Consider the following 24172-nt stretch of genomic DNA (forward strand, 5'->3'; position numbering starts at 1 on the left):
GCTGTGGATGTATAACCCGGGTTGTAAACTCGTAAACAAACACTTGCGATCGGCTCATGAGATTGGCCAGATCAGCGCGTACCGATTGATTCATGAAATGTGACTATCGGCCAATACCGATCTTCAGACGATCGATCGGCCCATCCCTAATAGTAATAATGATAATAATAGTACACATTATTATCTAGACTTTTTTTTTATTAATAATAATAATAATAATAATAATAATAAATTAATTAATATTATCATTATTATCTGGACTTTCTTTTCATAACTTATAATAAAACAATTATTAAAATTATTGTTATTATTATTATTATCTGGACCTTTTCATAATTAATAATAATATCATAAATAATGATAATAATAATAATAATTATAATTATTATTATAATAAATGATGAAAAGGTCCAGATATTAATAATAATAATAATAATAATAACAATAATTGTAATAGTTATTTTTATAATAAATTATGAAAAAAGTCCAGATAATAGTAATAATTATGATAATAATCAATAATAATAATACAAATAATAATAATAATAATAATGAAAAGATTTTTGTATCATTTATAATAATATTAAATCAATAATAATAATTATAATAATAATAATAATAATTATTATTATCATTCATTTTATTATCTGGACCTTTCTTTTCATAATTCATGATAAAATGTATTATTATTATTATTATTATTATTATTATTATTATTATTATTATTATATTAAAGGATGAAAAGAAAGGTCCAGATATTAATAATAATTAATAATAAAATAAATGATGGAAAGAAACTTTTCTTATTATCATTTATAATAATAACTATAAAAATTATTGTTGTGGTTATTATTATTAATTTTAATATTATTATTATTATTAATATTATTAATAATAATAATAATAATAATAATAATAATAATAATAATAATATTTGGCCTATTCTTTTCATCAAAGAATTTTAAAAAGTCAAATGTATCAGTTTCCACAGCTTGATAATTATAAGAATCATTATTAATCATTGAGTACCAATATTTATTTATCACAACAGAACAGCAAATTAGCATATTATAAGGATTTCTGAAGGATCATACGACATTAAAGACTGGAATAATGATGCTGTAAATTCTACTTTAATTCACTAGAATAAATGTCATTTTAAATTACATATAAATAAATTAATGTTCATTTTAAATGTTAATAAATGTTCACAATTTGACAGTATTTTTGATCAAATAAATGCAGCGTTGGGAAGCAGAATAGGCTTCTTTTAAAACCATAAAGTCCACATGAACCGGAAGCTGCGACTGTTTTTTGTGTTGTGACGCAGTTCCTAGAGAAACTGAATATTAAATGAGAAAACAGTGGGCGTGGCTTGTTTTTTTTCCTACTGTGAGCTGATTGGATGTAGTAAAGTAGGTGTTTCAATTAGAAAGATCGAAAAGAGTTTTTTATTTTAAAAAGAGTTATTACTAATCTAACAGATTCCTCCTGCTCACCATTTCTGTTTGTTGTTAAAACTGACAGCTGGAGGGGCGTGGGGAAGTATCTTAGCCACGCCCAATACCTCAGAAAAACCTAATCTGAGAATTTAACTCAAAACAAACAGGAAGTGCATTGATTTTAATTAAAGATTACAAGGCGAAACATTTCTTTTTTCATATTGAAATGCACAGATGAATTGCACCACAAAACTACCAATGTAAGATAACAAAATCAATATGGTTAGTTCTGATTTCATTTGAACTTTAAAAAAATCTTTCAGATCCCGAAATTGTGTCTGGTTGTGCAAATTTGATAACAGCATAATAAAATTAATGCAATATGTAAAAATGTGACCTCTTCTGTTTCAGACGGTGAGTTTGCGAGGGAATATCGTGGACTGTCTGGAGGGCAGGAGTGTGTCTGTATGCCATTACGCTCTGCTGATGGACGACCCTCACACTAATGTGTCCTTTACCGGGAGCGTCTCTTATCAGATACAACCAGGACACACAAACACACTCTCTTTCTCTGGGACACTGTCCACAGCGGACTTTATCAGGTAACAAGACTTCTAACATTAGTGTTCTCAATTACGTATTTTTACACGAAATACAGTTATAATGTATGTCATAATAATGTAAGTAATTAAGGTTAAAGTGTGCATGCTGTCGCAGGTTTCAGGTTACAGTTTCCAAAATCCCCTCAATTAATTTTGGTTCATTTAAAGATTTTTTGACTGTATCAAACTTGTTTTAATGAACTCTTTTCTTTCGCTCACACACACAGGCCTTTAGTTGTAACCACAGATGAATATGGGAAACTCTGGCTGTCTCTGTCTCATGACGTCAAGCAAAATCTGAAACTGCTCACAGATGCCGGTGACCCTCTCCAAACAACCCTGAATGCCCTCAAGGACACCCTACAGCTGCATATAGTGGACATCATCGGTAAACTGAAACATAACTTCCATTTAGCTCAATTTAGTCTGACATGATTGCGCTTTTTCTGAGATTGCCTTTCATGTACTTTTTAATTTAACTGTTTATGAGTGTAAAACATCTGTAGTTTCAAAAGATAAAAGTCCAGCTTGGTAAACTTATCGCCTCCTGAAAGAAAGAACCGATTGAAATTGCCTGAAATTTGTTATTAGAGCAAAGTAGGACCATCTGACCAATCAGATCAGAGCAGCACCATACAACCTGCCCAATCAAAGCACTGTGGGGCCAGATGACCAATCACAGCATAGATGGACCATGTGACCAATCAGAGCACAGATGGGCCATGTTAACAATTAGAGAAGAGTAGGGTTACCTGACCAATCAAAGCAGAGTAGTGCCATGCCCTCTGATCAATCAGAGTAGAGTAAGACCATATGACCAATCAGAGCATGGGGGGGGCCATCTGACCAATCAGAACAGAGTGGTATCATATCATCTGATCAATCAGAGCACGGTGGGGCCATCTGACCAATCAGAACAGAGTGATATCATATCATCTGATCAATCAGAGCATGATGGGCCATCTGACCAGTCAGAGCCGAGTAGGGCCATATAACCAATCAGAGCACATATGGAGTATGCCACCAATTAGAGAATAGTAGGGCCACTTGACCAATCAGAGCAAAGACCATATGACCAGTCAGAGCAAAGTACGACCATCTGACAAATCAAAACAGAGTAGCACTTTACCATCTGACTAATTAGAGCAGAGTGGCCAATCACAGGACAGATGGACTATGTAACCAATCAGAGCACAGATGGACCATGTTACCAATTTGAGAAGACCAATAAGGGGATAGTAAGATTGTATGGCCAATAAGAGCAAAGTAGAATCATCTGACCAATCAGAACAGAGTAGTATCATACTATCTGATCAATCAGAGCACGGGGGACTATCTGACCAATCAGAGTAGAGTAAGCCCATATGACCAATCACAGCCCAGTAGGACCATCTGACCAATCAGAACAGAGTAGTATCATGCCATCTGATCAGTCAGAGCACGGTGGGGCCATCTGACCAATCAGAGCAGATTTGGACCATGTGACCAGTCAAATCACAGATGTACCATGTTACCAATTAGAGACGAGTAGGGCCAATTGACCAATCAGAGGATAGTAAGTTCATATGACCAATCAAAGCACAGTAGGACCATCTGGCTAATCAGAACATGGTGCGGGCATCTGACCAATCAGAGCACATATAGACCATGTGACCAGTCAGAGCACAGATGGACCATGTTACCAATTAGAGAAGAGTAGAGCCACTTGACCAATCAGAGCACAGTATGACCATCTGACCAATCAGAACAGAGTAGCACCATACCATCTCATCAATCAGAGCACAGATGGACCTTGTTACCAAATAGAGAAGAGTAGGGTCACCTACCAATCAAAGCAATATGACAAATCAGAGCACAGTAGGATCATACCATCTGATCACTCTGAGCATGGTGTGGCCATCTGACAAAATGATCAAAGCAGGGTAGGGCCGTCTGTCCAATCACAGTACACTGACCAATCAGAGCACAGATGGACCATGTTACCAATTAGAGAAGAGTAGGGTCACCTACCAGTCAGACCAAAGTAAGACAATATGACCAATCAGAGCATGGTAGGATCATACCATCTGATCAGTCAGAGCACGGTGTGGCCATCTGACCAATCAAAAGAGATTAGGGCCATCTGACTAATTACAGTACACTGACCAATCAGAACACAGAAAGACCATGTTGCTAGTTAGAGAAGAGTGGGGACCACCTGACCAATCAAACCAGAGTAAAACCATGTGAGCAATTGGAGCACAGTAGGATCATCTGACCAATCAGAGCAGATCAGGGCAAGCCAGTGTCTTTAAAGGGGAATTTATAGATGCCAGATCCTGGAGAGCACACAAAAAATGTATTTCTACTTTGCTGCATTGCTCCTAAACACACAGATTGGTGAAATGCACAATATCCACCCGTTTCTTTTTCTTTTGCTTGCTTTTTAAATTTAAATATACTTGTGTGTCTCAAGAACACAGTGTAGACTGTGATAAACCAAAAGGAAAGGGTCTGAAAGAAATCGGAAAAAAAGTGGTCACAAGATATTCTTTTTTAAAGTGTAATTATCACAATTGAAAAGGTAAAATAATAATAATAGATTTACTCACTCTTTACCAATGCAGCTCATTGATCCTGTAATTTGGCGTGCTTTCATTCAGGCTCAGAGGGAATCGTAGCATGTCGTCTGCTCAGCGGCGCCCCCTGCCTCCTGCACTGTCGAGTGAACGGCTCTGCTCTGGCCATGTGGCTGCGCTCTCCACTTCCTGCTCTCCCAGACTGCATCCTGTACCACTGTCAGAGAGCGCTCGCACAACACTAAACATCCACAGACCCGCTCATATCTTCCTGGGAAGCTCCGCAACAGTGTTTACAGGTGTCTGTGACTGATAATGCAACGACTATTTGAAAGCAATACTTGGCTATTGCGCGTCTGACTAATAATTTTATTGATATATATTTTTTGTACATTGAATTTCATTGTGTCAACAACGCTTACATAGAGTAAAAGTTATTTATTGATTTTAAACGTTTCCAGACTGTGGTTTGTTCCATTCAGGGGTGCGTTTCCCAAACAACAACTTAAAGGGTCACAAAACACCAAAACACATGTTTTGAGCTGTTGACAGTTGTATATGTGTCCCACACTGCTAAAACACTATTAGGACACCTATATTTCACTAAAAAGTGTAAATTGGTTGTTTTTGTGTTATTTCAAGCAAATTTGACTTCCGGTTTGAAACTAATTTTTGAAGCTGCGTCACGGCCATGACATAATAGCGTGTATTCCAGCGTGCAGACTGGGCGTCTGTGCCAGAGTGAGTCTTATTACGTCTTACAGTGTGATGCATTAATGTGTGAGTAAGGCTTGGTTCAAACCAATCAGCGCGCTCTATTGTGCAACTTCATTAATATTCATTAGTGTCACTGTGTTTACACGACAGAGACGCCACGTTGTGTTGGCAAAACAAGCGTGAAGTGTTGCTTTTATAGTTTGCTGCAGTTAAGTTTTGTTTTCATTTTCTCTCTGTGAGAGCGCAGCTAGCGTCACGTGTGGATTAACAGTGTACGCGACGCTCGACAACAATAACTTGCGTGTCTAAGGAGGATTATTGTTTACCTGAGAGCTGTTCTCATCTCCAAACACTGAGATCCGGATTTGATTGTAGTCTTCTCTTCATAAAGACGCGGCTCTAGTTGCTGGTGATTGTCCGGTCTCTACAGATTTGGTAAGTGAGCGGCCAGTGCTCTTTGTTTATTCAGTTTGTTCGTATCGAACTAAGTTAACTATTGCACCGAGTGTAAACATGTTAGCACCGCAACCAAACTTTAACCTCGTGTAGGATTTTTACCGCATTTAGTGATCGGAATAACACACGCGGCTTTCTGACGCTACCTGCCGTGTGCATCTAAGTTTCCTGGGAAATGCGGAGGTTTTTTTCTCTCATTCGCCTTGCGGTATCAAACATTGCATGAAAAATACACGCTTAGAGCAGTTCCTCGAATCAAATATCTCGTTTATCGCGAGGGGCATAAATGAATTCCCTGAATCAAAGAGCCAAACTGCAGTTAAAGTCCACCATTTAATAATTTGGCAAATAATTCGACTACAGATGTCCATGTAGGTTAAACACCATCACTTTCTCCTGTCTGTGTATTTTGACTCTGAAACTCGCGCGTGCCCAAATAGACACTCCCACACCCTCCCACTTCAGTTCCTCCGACACTCCCCCCTAAACAGAGCTGGACACGCCCACTTTTCTGACTTTTCCAAAGTAGAGGTGTGAAAACACCCTGCTGAAACGAGGGGGTTTCATGGCCCTTTAAGTCACGAGTGAACTATCATAGTATGATGCATCATTTGGAAACAATGTAGTGATGAATGTTTCCCAAAATCGTAGTTTCCCTGTCGCATATCCATCGTTTGAACCACGTTAGGTGTAACTAGTATAATAATCTGCAGATTTCAGTGGAATTATTTTGGGAGCATCATAACTAAAACGTTAGTATGTGAATTAAAAAATAATATATTTAATTTTTATTACTTTTATTTAATGTTTAAAATGCAAATCCAATTAAAATCACTTTATTTGGCAAGTCTCTCATATATTATATCTACTAAAAGACAGAAAATATTAGTTTACAAACTGCATTGAACATAAATCAGATAACCATTTTCATATTAGTCAGTAATATTACTAATTTTAAAACTGAATGTGATGAAAACGAGCCCACCAACTCATCTTCAAGGGGGAAGAAATGTGAGTTCGTAAAAAAAAATGATGGCTTACTCGCAAAGCACTGTCGTGCAAGGTGATATTTATTTACAGTGCCAAAAAAAAGTTTATCCACAGTGAAGATATATACAAGTGCTAACAAAAAAATAGTAATAAAAAGTACCAAAGAAACAACAAACAGGAAAATAAAATCTGCAAAAATATACTCCAATTATATCTACAATAATAATAATAACGATAATATCAGGTATCCACAATATACAATATACTTGCTTGAGGCACCACAGTTGCACTCTTGCATCGACTTGGTTAACAAGTGTTGTGAGAAAGTTGGGCTCTGGCTTATCTAGCCCAAACTCCCGCCCGTTTGTGGGCTAAACCATTCAACAGGTAAGTATTAAAACGTACAAATACACAAACATTAAATAACTTGACATTCAAGCCACACTTCACATTAAACACAAAAATAAAAAATCCTTAATATATAATTAACAACAAAACATACATTTTCTTAATATAAATAAACACATAATACACACTTCATGAACACAAAACACCTATTTAACAGACATAATGGTTTCGTCAGCTTCCGATCGCAGTGCGCATGCGCACACAATCCCAATCATTCTTAAACCAGCACTTCCGATGTGCTCGGTTTGACCGATCGCGACCGGAAGCCTGACTACGCCCACACAGACAAACACCAAACAGAGAAGACAACACAACAGGTGAAGTGGAGGTGTATGAAATGCCTATGGATGACTTATGAATTGCGGGGAGTGGATTTATGGAAATATGACCATTTGCTATCGAGATCGCGTGTGCACCCGCTCCTCCGATAACGGCAACGGCAGGGAGGAACATTATGATGAATGAATGAGGTAAGTGTGTTTGTGAGTATGTCTGCGTGTCAGCGCGTCTGTGTGTGTGTGTGTTTGCAAGTATGTGTGTGCGTGAGAATGTGCGTGTGCGTACGAGAATGTGTGTGTGTGAATGCCAGTGCTGCTTTCCCAGCGGTGACAGTTAATGTGACTTTATCACACTGAATAAATATAGATTTACCCACATTTACTCAATTAAATAAACAGAATTAATGATGGGCTAAAAATCTGCAGAATTCTGCGCGCGCAGATTGCGTGTGGGCCTAGGTATAACGTTAAACGTCCATAATGATGCTCTAAATGCAGAGGAGTAATAACTTGTTTAAAAAAGAATCCCATAATTTCTTTGTGCAAATTATATTGTTTTACACGCGCACACACACACACATAAAAAAATCCAATATTAGTCTTGGTAAAGACATGCACTCGTTTACCATATTAATTGCAATCTATGCAAATGACACATATAGGACCTGCGTTTCCTTTACAAATATTATTGAGAACATGACATATTCTATTCTAAATTAATATAAAATCACTTATAAAAGCTAACACGTATGCTAATATCATATATAAATCATAAATAAATACATAAATATAAATAAATAAATAAGGATGCTATTTATTAAGAAATTAAATTTAATATTTCGTCATCTTGGAATTATAAGGTTGTATCTGCGTTCTGAATGAATTTGAGATATTGAGATTTTAAAGTTTTTGCATTCCATAGTAAACAGCAGGTGTCTAACATTTGTTTTTTTAAATAAAACATTTTAAAATCTAAACAACTTATTAAAAAAACATCCCATTGTAACGCCGGGGGTGACACACACAACTGGAGGTAAGATCCAATATGCAGGTTTATTCAATGTCAAGCAAGCAATGGTCAAATCGGGTATTAACAGGTATATGCGGGCAAATCCAGAGTCGTAATCAATATTCAGGCAATAGGTCATGAGGCAGGCGGCTAAACAGGAGAACAAGGGTAAACAAGGCTAGGGTCTAAACACGGAGAAAACAAGACAAGGAGAAACGCGTTGTAATGTCACTGAAAGCAAACAAGACTCGGGCCAACTGGATGAGTGAATGAGTGGCTTATGAAGGGTGTCTAATCAGTCTCTGAAAGTCCTCAGGTGATGCGAGTGGAATCAGTCTAGATGAGTGAGCAGGCGTGAGTGTGACCGGAGAGCATGTATGCATATGTAGTCCAGAAGAAGGCGGAAGTGTAGTCCATGGTTATAGTGGAAACCAGCGATCTCCGGAGAGCGATCGCTGGTTATCGTAACACCCATAATGTAAATAAGTTTTCATTTAATAAGAATCTGTCAATAACTCAATTTTGACAAAAATGTAAGATAGAACCTTATAATTCTTAGGTGACGATTTATTATTTATTAGAAAATGAAAAAAAAATCATACTTTAATAATAATATTAATAATATTAATGATGATGATGGTAATGATTATTAATAAGTAGGATATTGTTTGTTTATTTTTACTTTTTTTTTAAAGTCTACTTTTACAATTTCACATGCAAACCACTGCTGAAATGTTCTAACCAGCAGGCCCATGTCATATACAGCACAGACACTTAATAAATAACCTACTATCAATTACAAGCGTTAACATATGCTATGCTTTTTTTTTTCAAGTAACATAAATCCTTTTAAATAATAGTTCACCTATAGCTTTCGTCATGGGCTACGGCTGTGTTCAAAATGACATCAATGTTTTCAGAGTGCACTGGGAAGGGAGTGCAACTTTAAACATGAAGATTGCAAAAACTGAGCTGTAAAAATACTTTAAAAGCAAATTACACCTAAGAGAGATGATCCTAATGCTTTTAATTTTTTAGCATGCCCACTTTGAATGTTAGAATGTTCTAAATGAATTGGGCATAGGGCGGATAACGGAGAATAGAAAACAGCCAGGAAATGTTTCTAACTACATCTCTAGAGGTGTAGTTACAAGCGCACAAGTTTGCAACGAAGCTGGCGAATGTTCGTTGGACTGATGGAATTGGGAAACGGCAAATCAACAAACTATGTTTGTAACAACGGACCTTGCGACTTTAGTTGGCTAACGATGACTTTTGGAAACGCACCCCAGGTGGGTATGTTCATTAGTTATTTGGAAAAAACAAAACAAAAACAAAGACGGGTTTGGCATTATTTTCAGATCATTTTATTGGCTGATGTAATTATTAAACAGTTTTGTTAGAAGACTTTTACATTATCAGAGCATGTTTTGATACTAATTAAATGTTAGAAAAAATATAAAAGATGCATGATACAATCAACCCCAAGCAGTAAACTACTGTAAACTATTTTTGTAGCGCATAAAAACTGACAATATTTAGTTCCGTTTGGCCAGGACACCAGAATTACACCACTGCGCTTTACGAGAAGTGCCATGGGATTTTTTTCATGACCACAGAGAGTCAGGACCATCTTATCCGAAAGACAGAGCTCACTGACAGTATGGTGTCCCCTTCACTATACTGGGGCATTAAGACTCATACAGACTGCAGGTTTAGCGCCCCCTGCTGGCCTTACTAACACCACTTCCAACAGCAACCTAGTTTTCCCATGTGGTCTCCCATCCAGTTACTGACCAGGCTCAGCCCTGCTTAGCTTACATGAGTAACCAGTCTTGGGCTGCAGGGTGATATGGCTGTGGAAGGTGTTATTCACCTTCATAAACTTTTTAAAAAGTTACTTGCCCAACCTTTAAAGCAACGTCCTCTTCCCTCATTGTTAGCCACTCATTTCATTTTTCACTGTCTGTTTTCTCAATTAACCTGCCGTTTATCTCAGAAATATAACACATCATGGAAGTTAAATCAGTTGACATTGTAGTTGAATACAGATTACAGATCATAAAATGCAAGATTTTACATCTGTAGACTATTTTGAGGGATGTAAACATTAACAGTTTATACAGCAATCAAAGAGACATTTCAAGACCTTTTTTACGACTCTTTCCATACATGTTAAGACCTCATCGCCACTTTAGGTTTCACACGGTAACATTTGCGACATTTTAATACACAGTATATTTACTAAATACTGATTGCAACAAACTAATCCTAAATTAAAACATCCATATACTGAATAAAAACGCTAAGTGGCATCTACAGAACTGCAGGATTTTATCCATTTCGTAAACTACACAGCAGCCTAACATTCCAATAAAATTCAGGCAAACTTTAGCATGCAACTATACATTGTAGAATCAAAAATGATGCAAAATTTAATACCTTGTAAAAAAAAAAACCTTTTATTACCTTTTAAGGGCCTTAAAAATTTCTCTAAATTGATTGATCAACATTTAATACTTTTTAAGACCCCACGGACACCCTGAATAACATTTTCTGTTTCTTAATTACTACAGCTTCTGATAATATAAAAAGGTCCATATATTGATACATAATATTATAATAGCTGTTTTAACGATAAGTTAGGATAGATTTACCTCTTGTTTGTTATGTATTAGTTTGACAACATGCAGGAAATTTTCAAGAGTGTAATGACATCACCACATGGTCTACTAGCAAAAATCACTTTGGTAGTACTGATCAGTACGTTACAGAACAGATTACCCAGTATTTAGTTGTTCTTGCCATTTTTAACCCTCTACGTTTAACTACCTACTAGTTGCTTGTGTTTGTTTTTGAGTTTGTGCATCTTTAAAAATCTTCAATGTCATTATAGAGTTGAAGCAAAGAGCTTAGAATGACCAAAAGGCGACGCTCTAGTGTAATTTGGGAAACAGCCACTAGAGGACGGCCATTTTGGAATGAAAACTCCAATAGAATAACAGTATATTATTAGTCTGTAAAATAAACTATTAAAAGTGCTGATGATTGTGATAGTAAGTGTTGTATTGTCGTCTTTCAGGTTGTATCTCAGCTTTAATATGCTTTTTAAATAGATACATAAAAAACAAAGCAGCTGCTTGCCATCACAAAAGTAATGAGATCCAATGGACGGCCGATCACTTTCACTTCAAAATGGCGAAATCCAGGGCTGTTGCTGGGCGCTGCTGTTGCAATGGAACGTTCTATTGAGTGTCGCCTCTTGGTCATTCTAAGCTCTTTGGTTGAAGTCAGAATTATTAGCCACCTGTATACTTTCCCTCAATTTTTGTTTAAGGGAACGAATATTTCTTTCAGCGCATTTCTAAACTATAGTTTTAATTGATAACTTATTTCTAATGACTTAACTGTTTTATCTTTGCCATGATGACAGTACATACTCTTTTGTAGATGTTTTTAAGATACTATTATTCAACTTAAAGTGACATTTAAAGGCTTAATTAGGTTAATTAGGCAAGTTTTGGTAACTAAGCAAGTCATTGTATAACAGTGGTTTGTTTTGTAGACCATCTGAATCAAATATTGCTTAAGGGGGCTAATAATATTGACCTTAAAATGGTTTAAAATTAAATAAAAGCTGCTTTTATTCTAGCCAAAATAAAACAAATAAGACTTTCTCCAGAGGAAAAAATATTACAAGAAAATACTGTGACAAATGCCTTGCTTTGCTAAACATCAATTGGCGAATAATTTCGACTCTTGGTCGAAGAAATCTAAATAGTACAATTTTATGTTTAAGGTAAGTTCAGTTGAACATCATATTGAAAAACAATTGATCTTTAACTCTTTGTTAAGTGCAAGGAATTTACTCTGTGCGCCTTGAAATGTTTATTCCTTTGAGGTGCGGTTGTCCGCTGTTTCTCCGTTGCTGTTTTGAGCTCGCGGGATGAAGCGCATGGCCAGGCAGTCGGGATCTTCTTCTACTGGCTGCATGGAGAGGTTGTTGGTCTGTCTGATGGTGCTGATGGTGCAGCCGTGACGAGGACAAACTGTAAACCTTGATAACATGGTTACTAGGATGGCCTTCGTCATCACCATAGCAATGTGCTTCCCAACACAGGCCCGCGGACCACAACCGAATGGCTGGAAGTAACGACTGGGAACCTGAGAAGGAGGCAGAGTTGATAAGACTAGCACATTTACAGTAATCCACTATTAATTGACTATTATGCCGTTTAAGTCTACTTCAAGAAAGAAAGCAGTTGTGTTACCAAGGTCGATGGCTAAAAATGGGTATAGTAGTGAATCCCCCACCTCTCAAGTTTGCACAGTATTATCAGAGGACCATAAAATTGTATTACTTCTGTATTTTTTTGGGAAGTGTCTGATTGCATTTCTCTAAATTCTATACTTCTCTAGTTTCACAAATCAGTGTTGATTTTTCAGTTTTAGAAAAAATGTACAACATTGCTACATATTTGTGGGAGAAAGTCAATAATTGGTTTGCGATCTACAAATGCACCAATTTAAGGGTCCTAATTACGAACAAAAAACTTTATTTTCAGGTTTGTATGTTATGTGATCATGTACAGTTGAAGTCAGAATTATTATGTTATAAATTATATTTATTATGTCTGATATTTTTTCTTCTGAAGAAAGTCTCATTTGTTTGATTTCTAGCTAGAATAAAAGCAGTTTTAAATTTTTTAAACATCATTTTAAGGTCAAAATTATTAGTCCCTTTAAGCTTTATTTTTTTCCGTCTACAGAACAAACCATTGTTATACAATAACTTGACTAATTACCCTAACATGCGTAGTTAACCTAATTAACCCAGTTAAGCCTTTAAATGTTACTGTCACCGTGGCAAAGAAATCAGTTACTAGAGATGAGTTATTAAAACTATTATGATTAGAAATATGCTGGAAAAATCTCTCCCTTAAACAAAAATTGAGGGAAAAAAGAAACGGGGGCTAATAATTCAGGAAGGCTAATATTTCTGACTTCAACTCTAGATCAGGCGAGGCAGTGGCGCAGTAGGTAGTGCTGTCGCCTCACAGCAAGAAGGTCGCTGGTTCGAACCTCGGCTCAGTTGGCGTTTCTGTGTGGAGTTTGCATGTTCTCCCTGCGTTCGTGTGGGTTTCCTCCGGGTGCAGTTGAATTGGGTAGGCTAAATTGTCCGTAGTGTATGAGTGTGTGTGTGTGAATGTTTCCCAGAGATGGGTTGCGGCTGGAAGGCCATCCGCTGCGTAAAAAAAAAAACAAACTTGCTGGATAAGTTGGCGGTTCATTCCGCTGTGGCGACCCCGGATTAATAAAGAGACTAAGCCGACAAGAAAATGAATGAACTCTAGATCAGATTTGTCACTTTCACATTTGGTCTCCAAGCTGAATTCATAAGATCTGTATTTACAAAGCAAGGTAGTACCCCAGGCTACCATGTAATGCTTCTGTATTTTTGTTAAATTTCAGGTTGGACTTCTCAGAATTTACTGATCAATACTGTTCATGAAAACTAGTTTTGATTGTAAAAGAATGTGAATAATTATAATAGAATACATGAATGCGCCAATTTGTGCTTCACATTTAAGTGGCATACGCTTTATATACATGTTTGTATTGTCTTTGTCAATCTTACATCTCACAATACTTACATCATAGGTCTTAAACTCAATTCCTGGAGGGCCGCAGCTGCAGAGTTTTTCTCCAATCCTAATCAAACACAGCTGATCCAAGTAATCAAGGAGTTTAAGACTTCTAAAGACTATTAGGGAGGTGCGAGTTGGAGCTAAACTGTGCAGAGCTGCGGCTCTCCAGGAATTGAGTTTAAGACTGTTGACTTACATTGTTCATTGTTCTACTTCAAGAAAGAAAGCAGTTGGGTTACTAAGGCAGATGGCTAAAAATGGGTATAGTACTGAATCCCCCCACTCCTCAAACTTGCCCAGTATTATCAGAGGACCATAAAATTGTATTACTTCTGTATTTTTTCTTGTGTCTGATTGCATTTCCCTAAATTTTATACTTCTTTAGTTTCACAAATCAGTGTTGATTTTTCAGTTTTTGGAAAAATGTACAACGTTTTTACATATTTGTGGGAGAAAATCAATAATTGGTTTGAGATCTACAAATGCACCAATTTATGGGTCATAATTACGAACAAAAAACTTTATTTTCAGGTTTTTTATGTTATGGGATAATGTAAATCAGATTTGTCACTTTCACTTTTGTTCTCCAAGCTGAATTCATAAGATCTGTATATACAAAACATGGTATTACCCCAGGCCACCATGTAATACTACTGTATTTTTGGTGAATTTCAGACTGAACTTTACTGATCAATACTGTTTGTAGAAAGATGTATAACAGAACTTGTATTGATTGTAAAATAATATGAATAATTATGGTCTGTATGGTCTCAGATTCTCAAAGTACCTACATCATAGGTCTCAAACTGGATTCCTGTAGGGCCGCAGCTCTGCACAGTTTTGCTCCAACCCTGATCAAACGCAGCTGATCCAAGTAATCAAGGTGTTCAAGAGTACTAGAGACTGTTAGACAGGTGTGCGTTGGAGGTGGTTGGAGCTAAACTATGCAGCGGCCCTCCAGGAATTGAGATTAAGACCATTGACTTACAGTGTTCTCGAAGTTCTCCAAGCTGAATTCGTTGGGTTTTTTGAAGAACTCTGTCTTATGCATGCGTCCAATGTTCAGGATTAGGTTTGTCCCCTTTGCCACCCGGTAGCCATCAATGTAGTCATCCTCCAGAGACTGCCTCATGATGAAATCCACCACCGGATGGTACCTCAGGGACTCTTTGATGAAGCGCTCTAGAACATTCAGTTTCTGCAAGTCAGCAGACTCTACATCTCGCGAGCCTGAGAGGACAACAAAGACAAATAATAGTAGCGTTATTCTTCTGAAGTATCCTTTCTAAAACCAGTTTCGGGAGATGACCTTCACAGTTATTGGCTGATCCAATTGGTCTAGATTGGGTGACTTGCTGTTGGCTCTAAGACTGACCATGTAGGCCAATTTGGGGCATCAAGAAAGAAGATACCTTAAAGTTTATGTGAAATCAAAATATACAATGTTAATTTTGCTAGCACACATGTTATTCTTTAGATGAATAATTAATCTGTGCAAGTTATTCACTGAAAACCTGGCTTGTTTTGGTAATCTTCAATCAAAGTCTAAGCATTTGCTTCTGCGTTTGGATTGGCTGCTTATCTGATGATGTCAGTTTGACACCTCAGCTACAATATCCTTAACCACACCCCTCTTATCTTTGATTTGCTATGAGGGTGTGATGCGCAACCCCCTAACCCCCCACGGTCACCCCCGTCCCCTACTCAATATTCCGTTTCAGTACATCGACATACTTGAATCTCTCAGTAAGTTCTGGTTCAAGCAGACTTCAAAGTATGCAGCTTCAGACCTGCATCATACCGAGATGCCTTGTGAAGGTTTACTGTACCTATCTGAGACTGTATCTCCTGTACGATTTGCTCTTCCACAGCAGAGTTTTGCTTTAGCAGCAGAAGCATGAAGAACAGACTGATGGAGAGCGTGTCTGGAGCAGCGATCACCATCTCCAGCACACACTGCCTCACGTCGTCCACAGACAGCTCATCATGGTTCTGAAGAAACATCCGGTAAGTTGACCTGTTGTGTTGCTGGAAGTATTTGGAAATAGTATGTGTGTTTTAAAAATGTATATATGTTAACACACCTGAGCAAATATCAGCTCTGTTGCGAAGTCCATTTCATCTAGCTTCTCTGTGTTATTGATGGCCTGTCGCTTTTGCTCCACAAGCTTTCCCATTTCATCCTGCAGCTCTTTTCTGCAAGAAAATTAGTTTTTGAAAGGATATACGCCGTAGGGAAGGTTTAGCAAGGGTTTTTCCTTCCAAATTATTTGTCGACATTATCAAATGTGCAACAATTGTTGATGGAAATCTTTCACTGTTACCACATCTTATGGTAAAGTGTCAGGTCTGTGGTGGACTCACGCTGCCAGGTGGTATTTTCTGTACACAAAGTCCAGTTTGAAGAAAATATCGGGCTGTATGAGAACCGTCTGCCAGGTACTGAAATACCGGTGGATCTTTATTAGTAACTCTTTCTCTGCATTGAACAAGCATAAAAGAGAGTGTTAGAAAGGTTTCCCAAATATCCTTTCATTTAGAGCCATTTCTTACAAGCAATGGAAAGATTGAATGGATCCTAAAGGTTCTTTGACGAACTGTAGAGTCCAAATAAGAACCTTTAATTTAATAAATTCTACTTTTGAACTTCTATGGTCTGTTAGATCCATAGGAAGTGATCAGCGTTATTCGATTCATCATAATATTTTGGCTCATCAGTGTATAAGGGCGTACTCACACTATGTACAGTTGCTTTGAATAGGGCCAAAGCACGCTTGTCCCCCCCTCCCGTCTCCCCTGATGACCCGCACTCACATTACAACCGTTCCTGAATCCAATTCAGAGCACTTCCACTTCTCAAATGATGCATTGCAGACCTTTGGCACTGGCAAACCTCCCTGTGTAATTATTGCTCTTCAGGACATGGTACACAGCGGAGGATCTGAAACAGTTTTAGGTTCTACTATTTACACTTTAGTGCCCTTGTCAACACTTGATGACGTAATTGGGCGTTATGGACTTGAGTTGCAGACTATTGATCTTATTCTTGACGTACGAGCAGGCCAGCCATTGGAAGCTTTTTGGCTCAAGACTTCCGGTCTCATTCACTTCCATTGGATTTTAGACTATAAAAACAGCTCATTTTGCTGCTTGATGTTGCAAACTGATATTGTCTTATTATATTCTTCTTCTTTTGATGTATAGTCATGAACACTTGTTTGTAGAGCAAGTAGTTTGACCGTTTTCTGCCGTTTATTATAGTCATTTCTCCCATAGGTAACTGAATCGGAAGTTCTAAAACAATCACAAAAGCGAACGCGTCATCGATTATGCGCTTTTTAGTAAGAGATTTCTCTCAGCACAGCAGAGATTTCCTTAGTTATATCGCTTTAGTCGTTTGGAATGCGGTGACACGCAGTCAAATATTTTACCGAACTGATCAGTCACTTTTGACGCTCATAAACAATCATAAAGTCCTCATTCTGTAGGAATTAGGAAGTTTTCTGAAGGCGCAGCTGTGGTGCAGTGAGGAGTTTGCATCTTTAATAAACGCTTACAGTTTCAGGCTTAGGCACGCTTTGCACTCACACACAAGTGTACTGCGCCAAAGCCCAAATAAACTGTGCTCTGGCACACCTCTTCCAACCTGGCCAGGGCTGGCCAAGTGAACCGTTCCTGAACCCAATTCAGAGCACTTCCACTTCTCAAACGATCCGGGAAACAGGCCTGGGCACGGTTCGGATAGCATAGTGTGAGTAGGCCCTAAGTTCACAGCATGACATGATCTTCTTCTGGCAATGGAAATACCTGAACCAGTCAGATCTACAAAGAACTCGGGAACAACACAGGAACTCTTTCTGAACCAAAAGAACCATTAAGGAGTTTGCTGACCATTGAGAGGGATTCTTAGGAAGAGTCTGTTGGAGACGTCCACCACGATGCAGCGCAGGAGATTGAGCACATCCACATGTCCTGAGGCGTCTGTGAACTCCTGCAGGACGTCAAGCTGTCTGTTGGTGGCGCTCACACACACCTCTACTGACTTCTGGAGACCTGGACCTGTAAGAGCTGAACAAACACACAAACAACACAATTCTGATGATTCTCTGTGTGAAATGATGTGAGACCAGAGATTAACACTCACCTTTAGTGAAGTATGTTCTCACTTTCTTCCACTTTGCGATGTTGCTGTTGAAGATGATGCCTTGTTCAAACATACCTATGCATTGCAGACCTTTGGCACTGGCAAACCTCCCTGTGTAATTATTGCTCTTCAGGACATGGTACACAGCGGAGGACCTGAAACGGTTTTAGGTTTTACTTTTTACACTTATGGTGCCCTTGTTAACACTTCATGACATAATTTTGAGTTGCAGACTATTAGTCTTATTCTTTATGCACGGATGCCGCCAATGGAATCTTTTTGGCTTGAGACTTTCTGTCTCATTCACTTCCATTGATTTTTAGACGTTACAAATGGCTCGTTTTGCTGCTTGATGTTGCAAACTGAGATTTCCTTATTATAATATTCTGCTTTATCTGTATTGTCATGTTTTTACTTGTCACTTGTTGGTAGAGCAAGTAGTTTGGCTGTTTTCTGCTCTTTATTATTCCTAGTCATTTCTCCCATAGATGACTGAATCGTATGTTCTACAACAGTCACAAAAACGAGCACAGTTCCACATCGCAGCATAAGGTCAATACAAAACAAATGAGGTTTTAGCATCATAAGGGCACTTGTGAGCACCTTTTTAAAGTTCATTTGACTATTCGGTGTGATTGATGATACTCAGTAAAAATTGAGCATAATCAGAAATGAATTTTAATTGCTAATACGGTCGATTGAACAATTTTATTCAGTAAAATGGGAATCCATGAAGTTGACAAACAGATATGCTTGAAAATGAGGGTCATGTATCTCTAAATTTGATTGTTTTTGTAGTGGGTGTTTCAGCAAAACCTAAATTAAAACTAGAAACAACAGATTTTATATGATTTGGAGATACAGCATAATATCCTACGGCATGAAAATACAAGCATTCAAAAAGAGTCCACATTTTAAAAATGACACCGTGATTGTAATGTGTACCACAAAATGTAACTATAAATGGTGACGTCTTGTGGTTGTGTGCTACACTACAGTCTATACACATGTGCAAGTACTTGACAACCAAAACTATGGCTGTTTCTCAATTCCAAGAACGCAGAGAACGGACTTGCGTTTTTGTGAAGACCCGTCTTGCAAGGTCACCTCGGAAAAACGAGCTCGAGAGACCGCGAGAACAGAGAACACGTCCTGTGGGAAATGAGACTCTGCGTTCCTCCTGATGGTCATGTGACCTTCATGCATTTTTAATGGAAAATGATTTAAACATTACAGCATTCATACAACGATTTATTGTTTTCCTCCTTTAATATACATAACATGCACAAAAACCTTACAGATATAGTTGCACAACACAAATAAAACTGATTTTCAAGAGTTCACACTTAGCTGATGATTGATTATAAAGCTTGTTTGGCATGCTGTCCCTGGAGAAGCCCTGAGCCCATAAGATCCTCGAGCCCGGGGCTCCCCCCCCATTTGCAAGGCGAGAGGGGAGTTTTAGCTCAGGTAGATCTCGAGAACTCCCCTGCCATAGTAGCTTATGAACAGAGAGTGATTGCTCTTAAGAGATAACTACTTACTAGGAGCATGTCTACAGTGCCGATTTGGATTAGTCCGTTAACTTAAGTTGCATGTTTTTGGAACGTTGCAGAAACGTTGACTGGCTTGGTAAGTACTAGAACCAGTAACGTTCTTGCTGCGAGGCAACAGTGCTAACCACTGGGCCACCATGCCACCCATCTAGGAAAGGAGGAGGAGTTGGGGTGGAAGGTGGGATTCCTCAAAACGAAGTTGGCTGTTATATAAAACTTAGGGTATTTATAGTGGCTTAGGAATCGTCTGATTGGTGAATCCCAAATTGAGTAATGGGGGACCAGCCGCAAGCAATAAGAATAATAAGCAATTGATCCTCTCGAAATTTGTTGATCAACAAACTTCAATTAATAGAAATTTCAGCAAATAAACAACTTTAATGTGTTTATTCCTTTATTAAGATTTCATGTTATGGTTTAATTTCGTCGACTCATTTAGGGAAACTCCCGAGATAAATAAGTCAAATCTCTGAACTTTAATAATAAATCTATGTAAAATGTTGCGCTTCCCACCTCCAGTCACAAGGACTTTTGGGACTTTTTAGAGCGAGTTCGGTGCTCAAGTCTGCATCAAAGCATCCTCGATATCAAGAACACATCCGGAAACTTTCACTTGTCCTCCGTTCTCGCGGTCTTGAGTTTTGGAACTGAACTTTTGCGCTTGATGATGACGTTACACAAGAATACTAAGACGCAAGATCGCTGAAGAGTGCATATTTAGAAACAGCCTTTTAATAGTGGACTACAAGACTTTACGTAGGCATGTGCAAAGAGTTCATTAACAAAGTGACATCGCCACCTATGGGCCTGGCATGCATATTACACCATTTTCACCATTTCCTCAAGATCGATTTGGATGAATTTTGACAAAATGGTCAACTGTATACAAAACATTCTTGATTTTTTTCAACAAATATTTCTCTAAATTACACTAACATGCCTAAATTTTCAAGTTTTTGCACCGTGTATAGAATATTACTGATAAAAATTTAAAGTAGCATATTATTTTCAAGATTTCAATTTTATTTTGTTAAATTTTAAGCAACTTATATTGCACTGCAGCATTGACCTTAGTTTGTATAACTACTAAAGACATTACTTTATCCTGCAATGTGGTAGTGCGCTCGTTTTTACGATTGTTTTAGATCTTCCGATTCAGCTGCCTATGGGAGAAATGACTACAAATAATAAACGTCAGAAAGCGGTAAAACTACTCGCTTTACAAACAATGGTGTTCATGGCTACACAAACAAGGCAGAATAAAATAATAAGACAATATCAGTTTGAAACATCAAGCAGCAGAACGAGCTGTTTTTAACGTCTAAAAATCAATAGAGGTTAATGAAACCTGAAGTCTTGAGCCAAAAAGATTTGGCTGCGCATCGTATGCAAGACTACAGTCAATACAAGACTTCTGCTCATGAAAGTAATCAGTATCTAATGGCAGATATAGATTAAATGGATGTTAAATTTGCTACATTTTTTTTAGACTTTTTACACTTGCTTGCTTAGTATAACAGTCTCTTCTCCATTGATCCAAACTCGAGCGATGCTGCCGTATTTCTCATTGTAGTAGTTGCACGCCGTGCCGATGCCCATCCAGAGGAACCGACTGTAACTCAGAACCGGCCCCAGACCCAACCACCAACCGGGACCTAAACACGTATCACAACTATTATGACCAGTGGGTGGGTTGATCCCAGTAAATCTAATGGGGTTTACCTCACCTGGAAGAGCTGATTGATTCCTCCAATTCTTGACACCAAAAATTCTGTGCAGCAGAATCAGCATTAAGGTTCCCGTCAGCAGCAGTAATGTTCCCTGCACCACAGCGCCGATGTTTACCGCATCCTTTACCACATGCTCCATCATCACCTCACATACAGACACACCTTAAAGCACAGAAATCCCTCTCAGAATACATGGAAATGAGGCTGAAAATCTGCAGCATAATTGGCTAATAATGCACTACTCTGTAAGTCCCGTTAAAATGAGTGTCAGTATTGTTAGTTTAAGGATGTCTGTAAGCTAGTGAGCTCCAAAACAGTGTCAAAATTTGCTTTGGAAGTTATACAACTGATATAAACATGTAAGCTTGTAGTTTGTCACTTCAGCCTTAATGGATTAATTTTATTCACGTCACCTCATACTTCAGTTTCTCATCAAATCTTGACCAATCAAATGCTCCCTAATATCTGACATGCCCCGCCCCCTTCAACACGCTTTAAATTTGATGTGCTTGGGCTCAATCACTCTCACTGGCAGAGCAAAGCATTATTGGCTGTTTTTTAAAAAGGGGAGGAGCTACACTATGTCCTGCCCGCTCTTTGTGTTTCGGTTGAAATATTTACTTAATAATATCGCTGGCTATACATTTAAATTGTACCTTTTTCAGAAGTAACAATTTTCTTTGCTTTATTTTCACTCCACAGCTTTTCGTGATGAATTAAAGTGATGTTTTGATTCTGTAAGGCAGAGGTGTCCAAACTCAGTCCTGGATTGCCGGTGTTCTGCTGAGCTTAGCTCCTACTTGCTTCAACACACCTGCCAGGAGGTTTCTAGTATATCTAGTTTGTCTTTTTTTTTGTTATTAATTGACAGTTTTGCCTTCCACCATTGTAACTAATTTAACTCCTGATTTAACTTCAGTAAGAATAATTTACTGAAACTATAACCAACAAATTGAACGTGGCTTTAGTGAAACTAAATAAATTTGAACTTACTTTATAAAATGCTAAATTTATTTAATGAATCTATTTTATTTTAGATAGTTGCAGAGGCAATATTTTAGTTTAGCTTTGGAAAACTAACGTAACTAAAATGAAAGAATTAATAAAACAAAACGCTACAGATCCTAAAAAAGGTGTTTAAATATTGCATTTAAATAAATAAACATTGTAAAATAATGATATTAAATCAGTATTTTGTATATATTCATATTTTTTTCTTGCAAAATAATAATTCTTATTTAAAAATTTGAGAAATTTTTGAAATGGAAAAATTAAAGAAATGGAAAAAAAAGAAAATGACAAAAACACACTTACCAAAAATTATTAAAAACAATTAAACTATTAAACCTTATTTAAAATAATGATAAATATACTAATTATTATTATTATCAGTTAAATATATAAATATATATTACATTAGTTAATATAAATTAATTATAATAAATATTAATTAATAATAATAAATAGATATTGAGTAATTAACTTAATCTGAAGGTTCAAGCTTTATGTATTTATTATTATTATTATTATTATTATTATTATTTTGAACCCTGAATATTCAGATTATGCTAAATACTCCACTTTAAAAAAATATTTTGCTTGTGAAACAACAAAGTAAACAAACAGCTTTTATTATGTAAAAACTTCATAAAACTTCATTCCACTCCCAGTATGGTATTCAACACATTTTTATGCAAGATTTTACTTTTATCCCTTCCATCAACCTCATCAGTTCAAATGACATTAATTTAAATTAGTGAATTAACGAAATTAGTTAATTTTCATCTGTCGAGCTAAGAACTCACACCTCAGCCTAATAAATGATCATCAACAATCTTTTGCAATAATATAACAAACCCACTCACCTCTTTAAATCATTTCTGAACATACAGCTCAGACCTGCCGTCCTCAGGCTTCCATCATCCCCAACTTCATCAGCGGGTGTTTCAGCCCAAATATATACTCTCCCCCTGCTAAAATCCCCAGTTGCCAAGGATTTTTCTTGTGAAGTGCTTTTGAAAGCTCAAAGCAGTCCAGCAGACACGTCCAGAGCTGAACAATGAAACAATGATAGACCAAAGTAGAGGAGGCTGAAGAAAACCCACATAAAAACGGGCCGTGTGCAATACTGTTAGCTCTTTAATGCGAAACACACATCTTTTCCTCCACTCTTGTTATTTTCAGGGCTTTGTTGACCTCTGTCTTGGTTCCAGATCCAGTCTTTCATTCACTAAAGGGCTTTTAATGAAGGCAGGTCAGACTGACCCAGAACCAAACCAGTGAATGAGCTTTTATTGACCAAAGATGTGAAGGATGGAAACAATGTTGCCTGAGAAATGCGAGCGCTCGTTTGGCTTCTTACAAATCGGTGGGGTACACGTAATCCGTTTTTATTATGTGTTTATTTGGGAGGGCTTTGAACCTAATAAACCTGTTACTATTAAAACTGGAATCATCGTGTGAGGCTTAGAGGTTTTTCTAAACTAAATTAAAATATCTTGGATTTGACAACAGTCTGAATAATTAAATGGCCTTCAGGAATAGTTGGTTTTGATTGGACAGGGCTGTGTTTTTGTATATATTGTCAAACATTTCATATTTAATTTAGATTTGGCCTGCATTTCATGTGTAAAA

At 37.4% G+C, this 24172-nt stretch overlaps 3 protein-coding genes and 1 long non-coding RNA gene across 12 annotated transcripts in view; 3 read left to right on the plus strand and 1 right to left on the minus strand.

The window, feature by feature from the left end:
* Positions 1-5054, plus strand: part of ap4e1 (adaptor related protein complex 4 subunit epsilon 1) — a 30794-nt gene extending 25740 nt beyond the window's left edge. The window contains exons 19-21 of the mRNA XM_693950.8: positions 1854-2044; positions 2272-2432; positions 4687-5054. Coding sequence (XP_699042.2) covers positions 1854-2044; positions 2272-2432; positions 4687-4847 — 513 coding nt within the window. The 3' untranslated portion in view covers positions 4848-5054. The remainder of the gene's footprint in view (positions 1-1853; positions 2045-2271; positions 2433-4686) is intronic.
* A 2394-nt stretch (positions 5055-7448) lies between these two features.
* Positions 7449-14876, plus strand: LOC141380869 (uncharacterized). The gene is made up of 3 exons (XR_012400182.1): positions 7449-7643; positions 12362-14121; positions 14278-14876. It is a non-coding gene; the product is annotated as an uncharacterized lncRNA (long non-coding RNA).
* Positions 9805-23473, minus strand: cyp19a1b (cytochrome P450, family 19, subfamily A, polypeptide 1b). Of its 7 annotated transcripts, none has more exons than XR_012399960.1 (11): positions 23404-23471; positions 21536-21700; positions 21313-21463; positions 18253-18407; positions 18000-18176; positions 16473-16587; positions 16193-16304; positions 15938-16100; positions 15097-15338; positions 12070-12624; positions 9805-11371 (listed from the first exon to the last, which is right to left on the minus strand). XR_012399960.1 is itself a non-coding variant. In NM_131642.2 (10 exons), exons 2-10 carry the CDS (start codon positions 21678-21680, stop codon positions 12349-12351), a joined length of 1536 nt encoding a protein of 511 aa, NP_571717.2. In that variant the 5' UTR covers positions 21681-21700; positions 23404-23473; the 3' UTR covers positions 9805-12348. The 7 variants fall into 7 exon arrangements, 4 of the variants coding, with proteins under 4 accessions (NP_571717.2, XP_021326198.1, XP_073798398.1 ...); XR_012399959.1 differs by having other exon boundaries at positions 21307-21463; XR_012399961.1 differs by having other exon boundaries at positions 21313-21480.
* Positions 15978-24172, plus strand: part of si:ch1073-340j19.1 — a 34429-nt gene continuing 26234 nt past the window's right edge. For 2 of the 3 annotated variants that reach the window (XM_073942686.1, XM_073942687.1), the window contains exon 1: positions 15979-16115. The gene's annotated coding sequence lies outside the window, so the exon portion shown is untranslated. Of the gene's footprint in view, positions 16116-24172 lie in introns of all 3 variants that reach the window. The other variant, XM_073942688.1, reaches the window with a different exon arrangement.

The sequence above is a fragment of the Danio rerio genome, chromosome 25 (genome assembly GCF_049306965.1).
Source record: "Danio rerio strain Tuebingen ecotype United States chromosome 25, GRCz12tu, whole genome shotgun sequence".
NCBI classification, from domain to species: domain Eukaryota; kingdom Metazoa; phylum Chordata; class Actinopteri; order Cypriniformes; family Danionidae; genus Danio; species Danio rerio.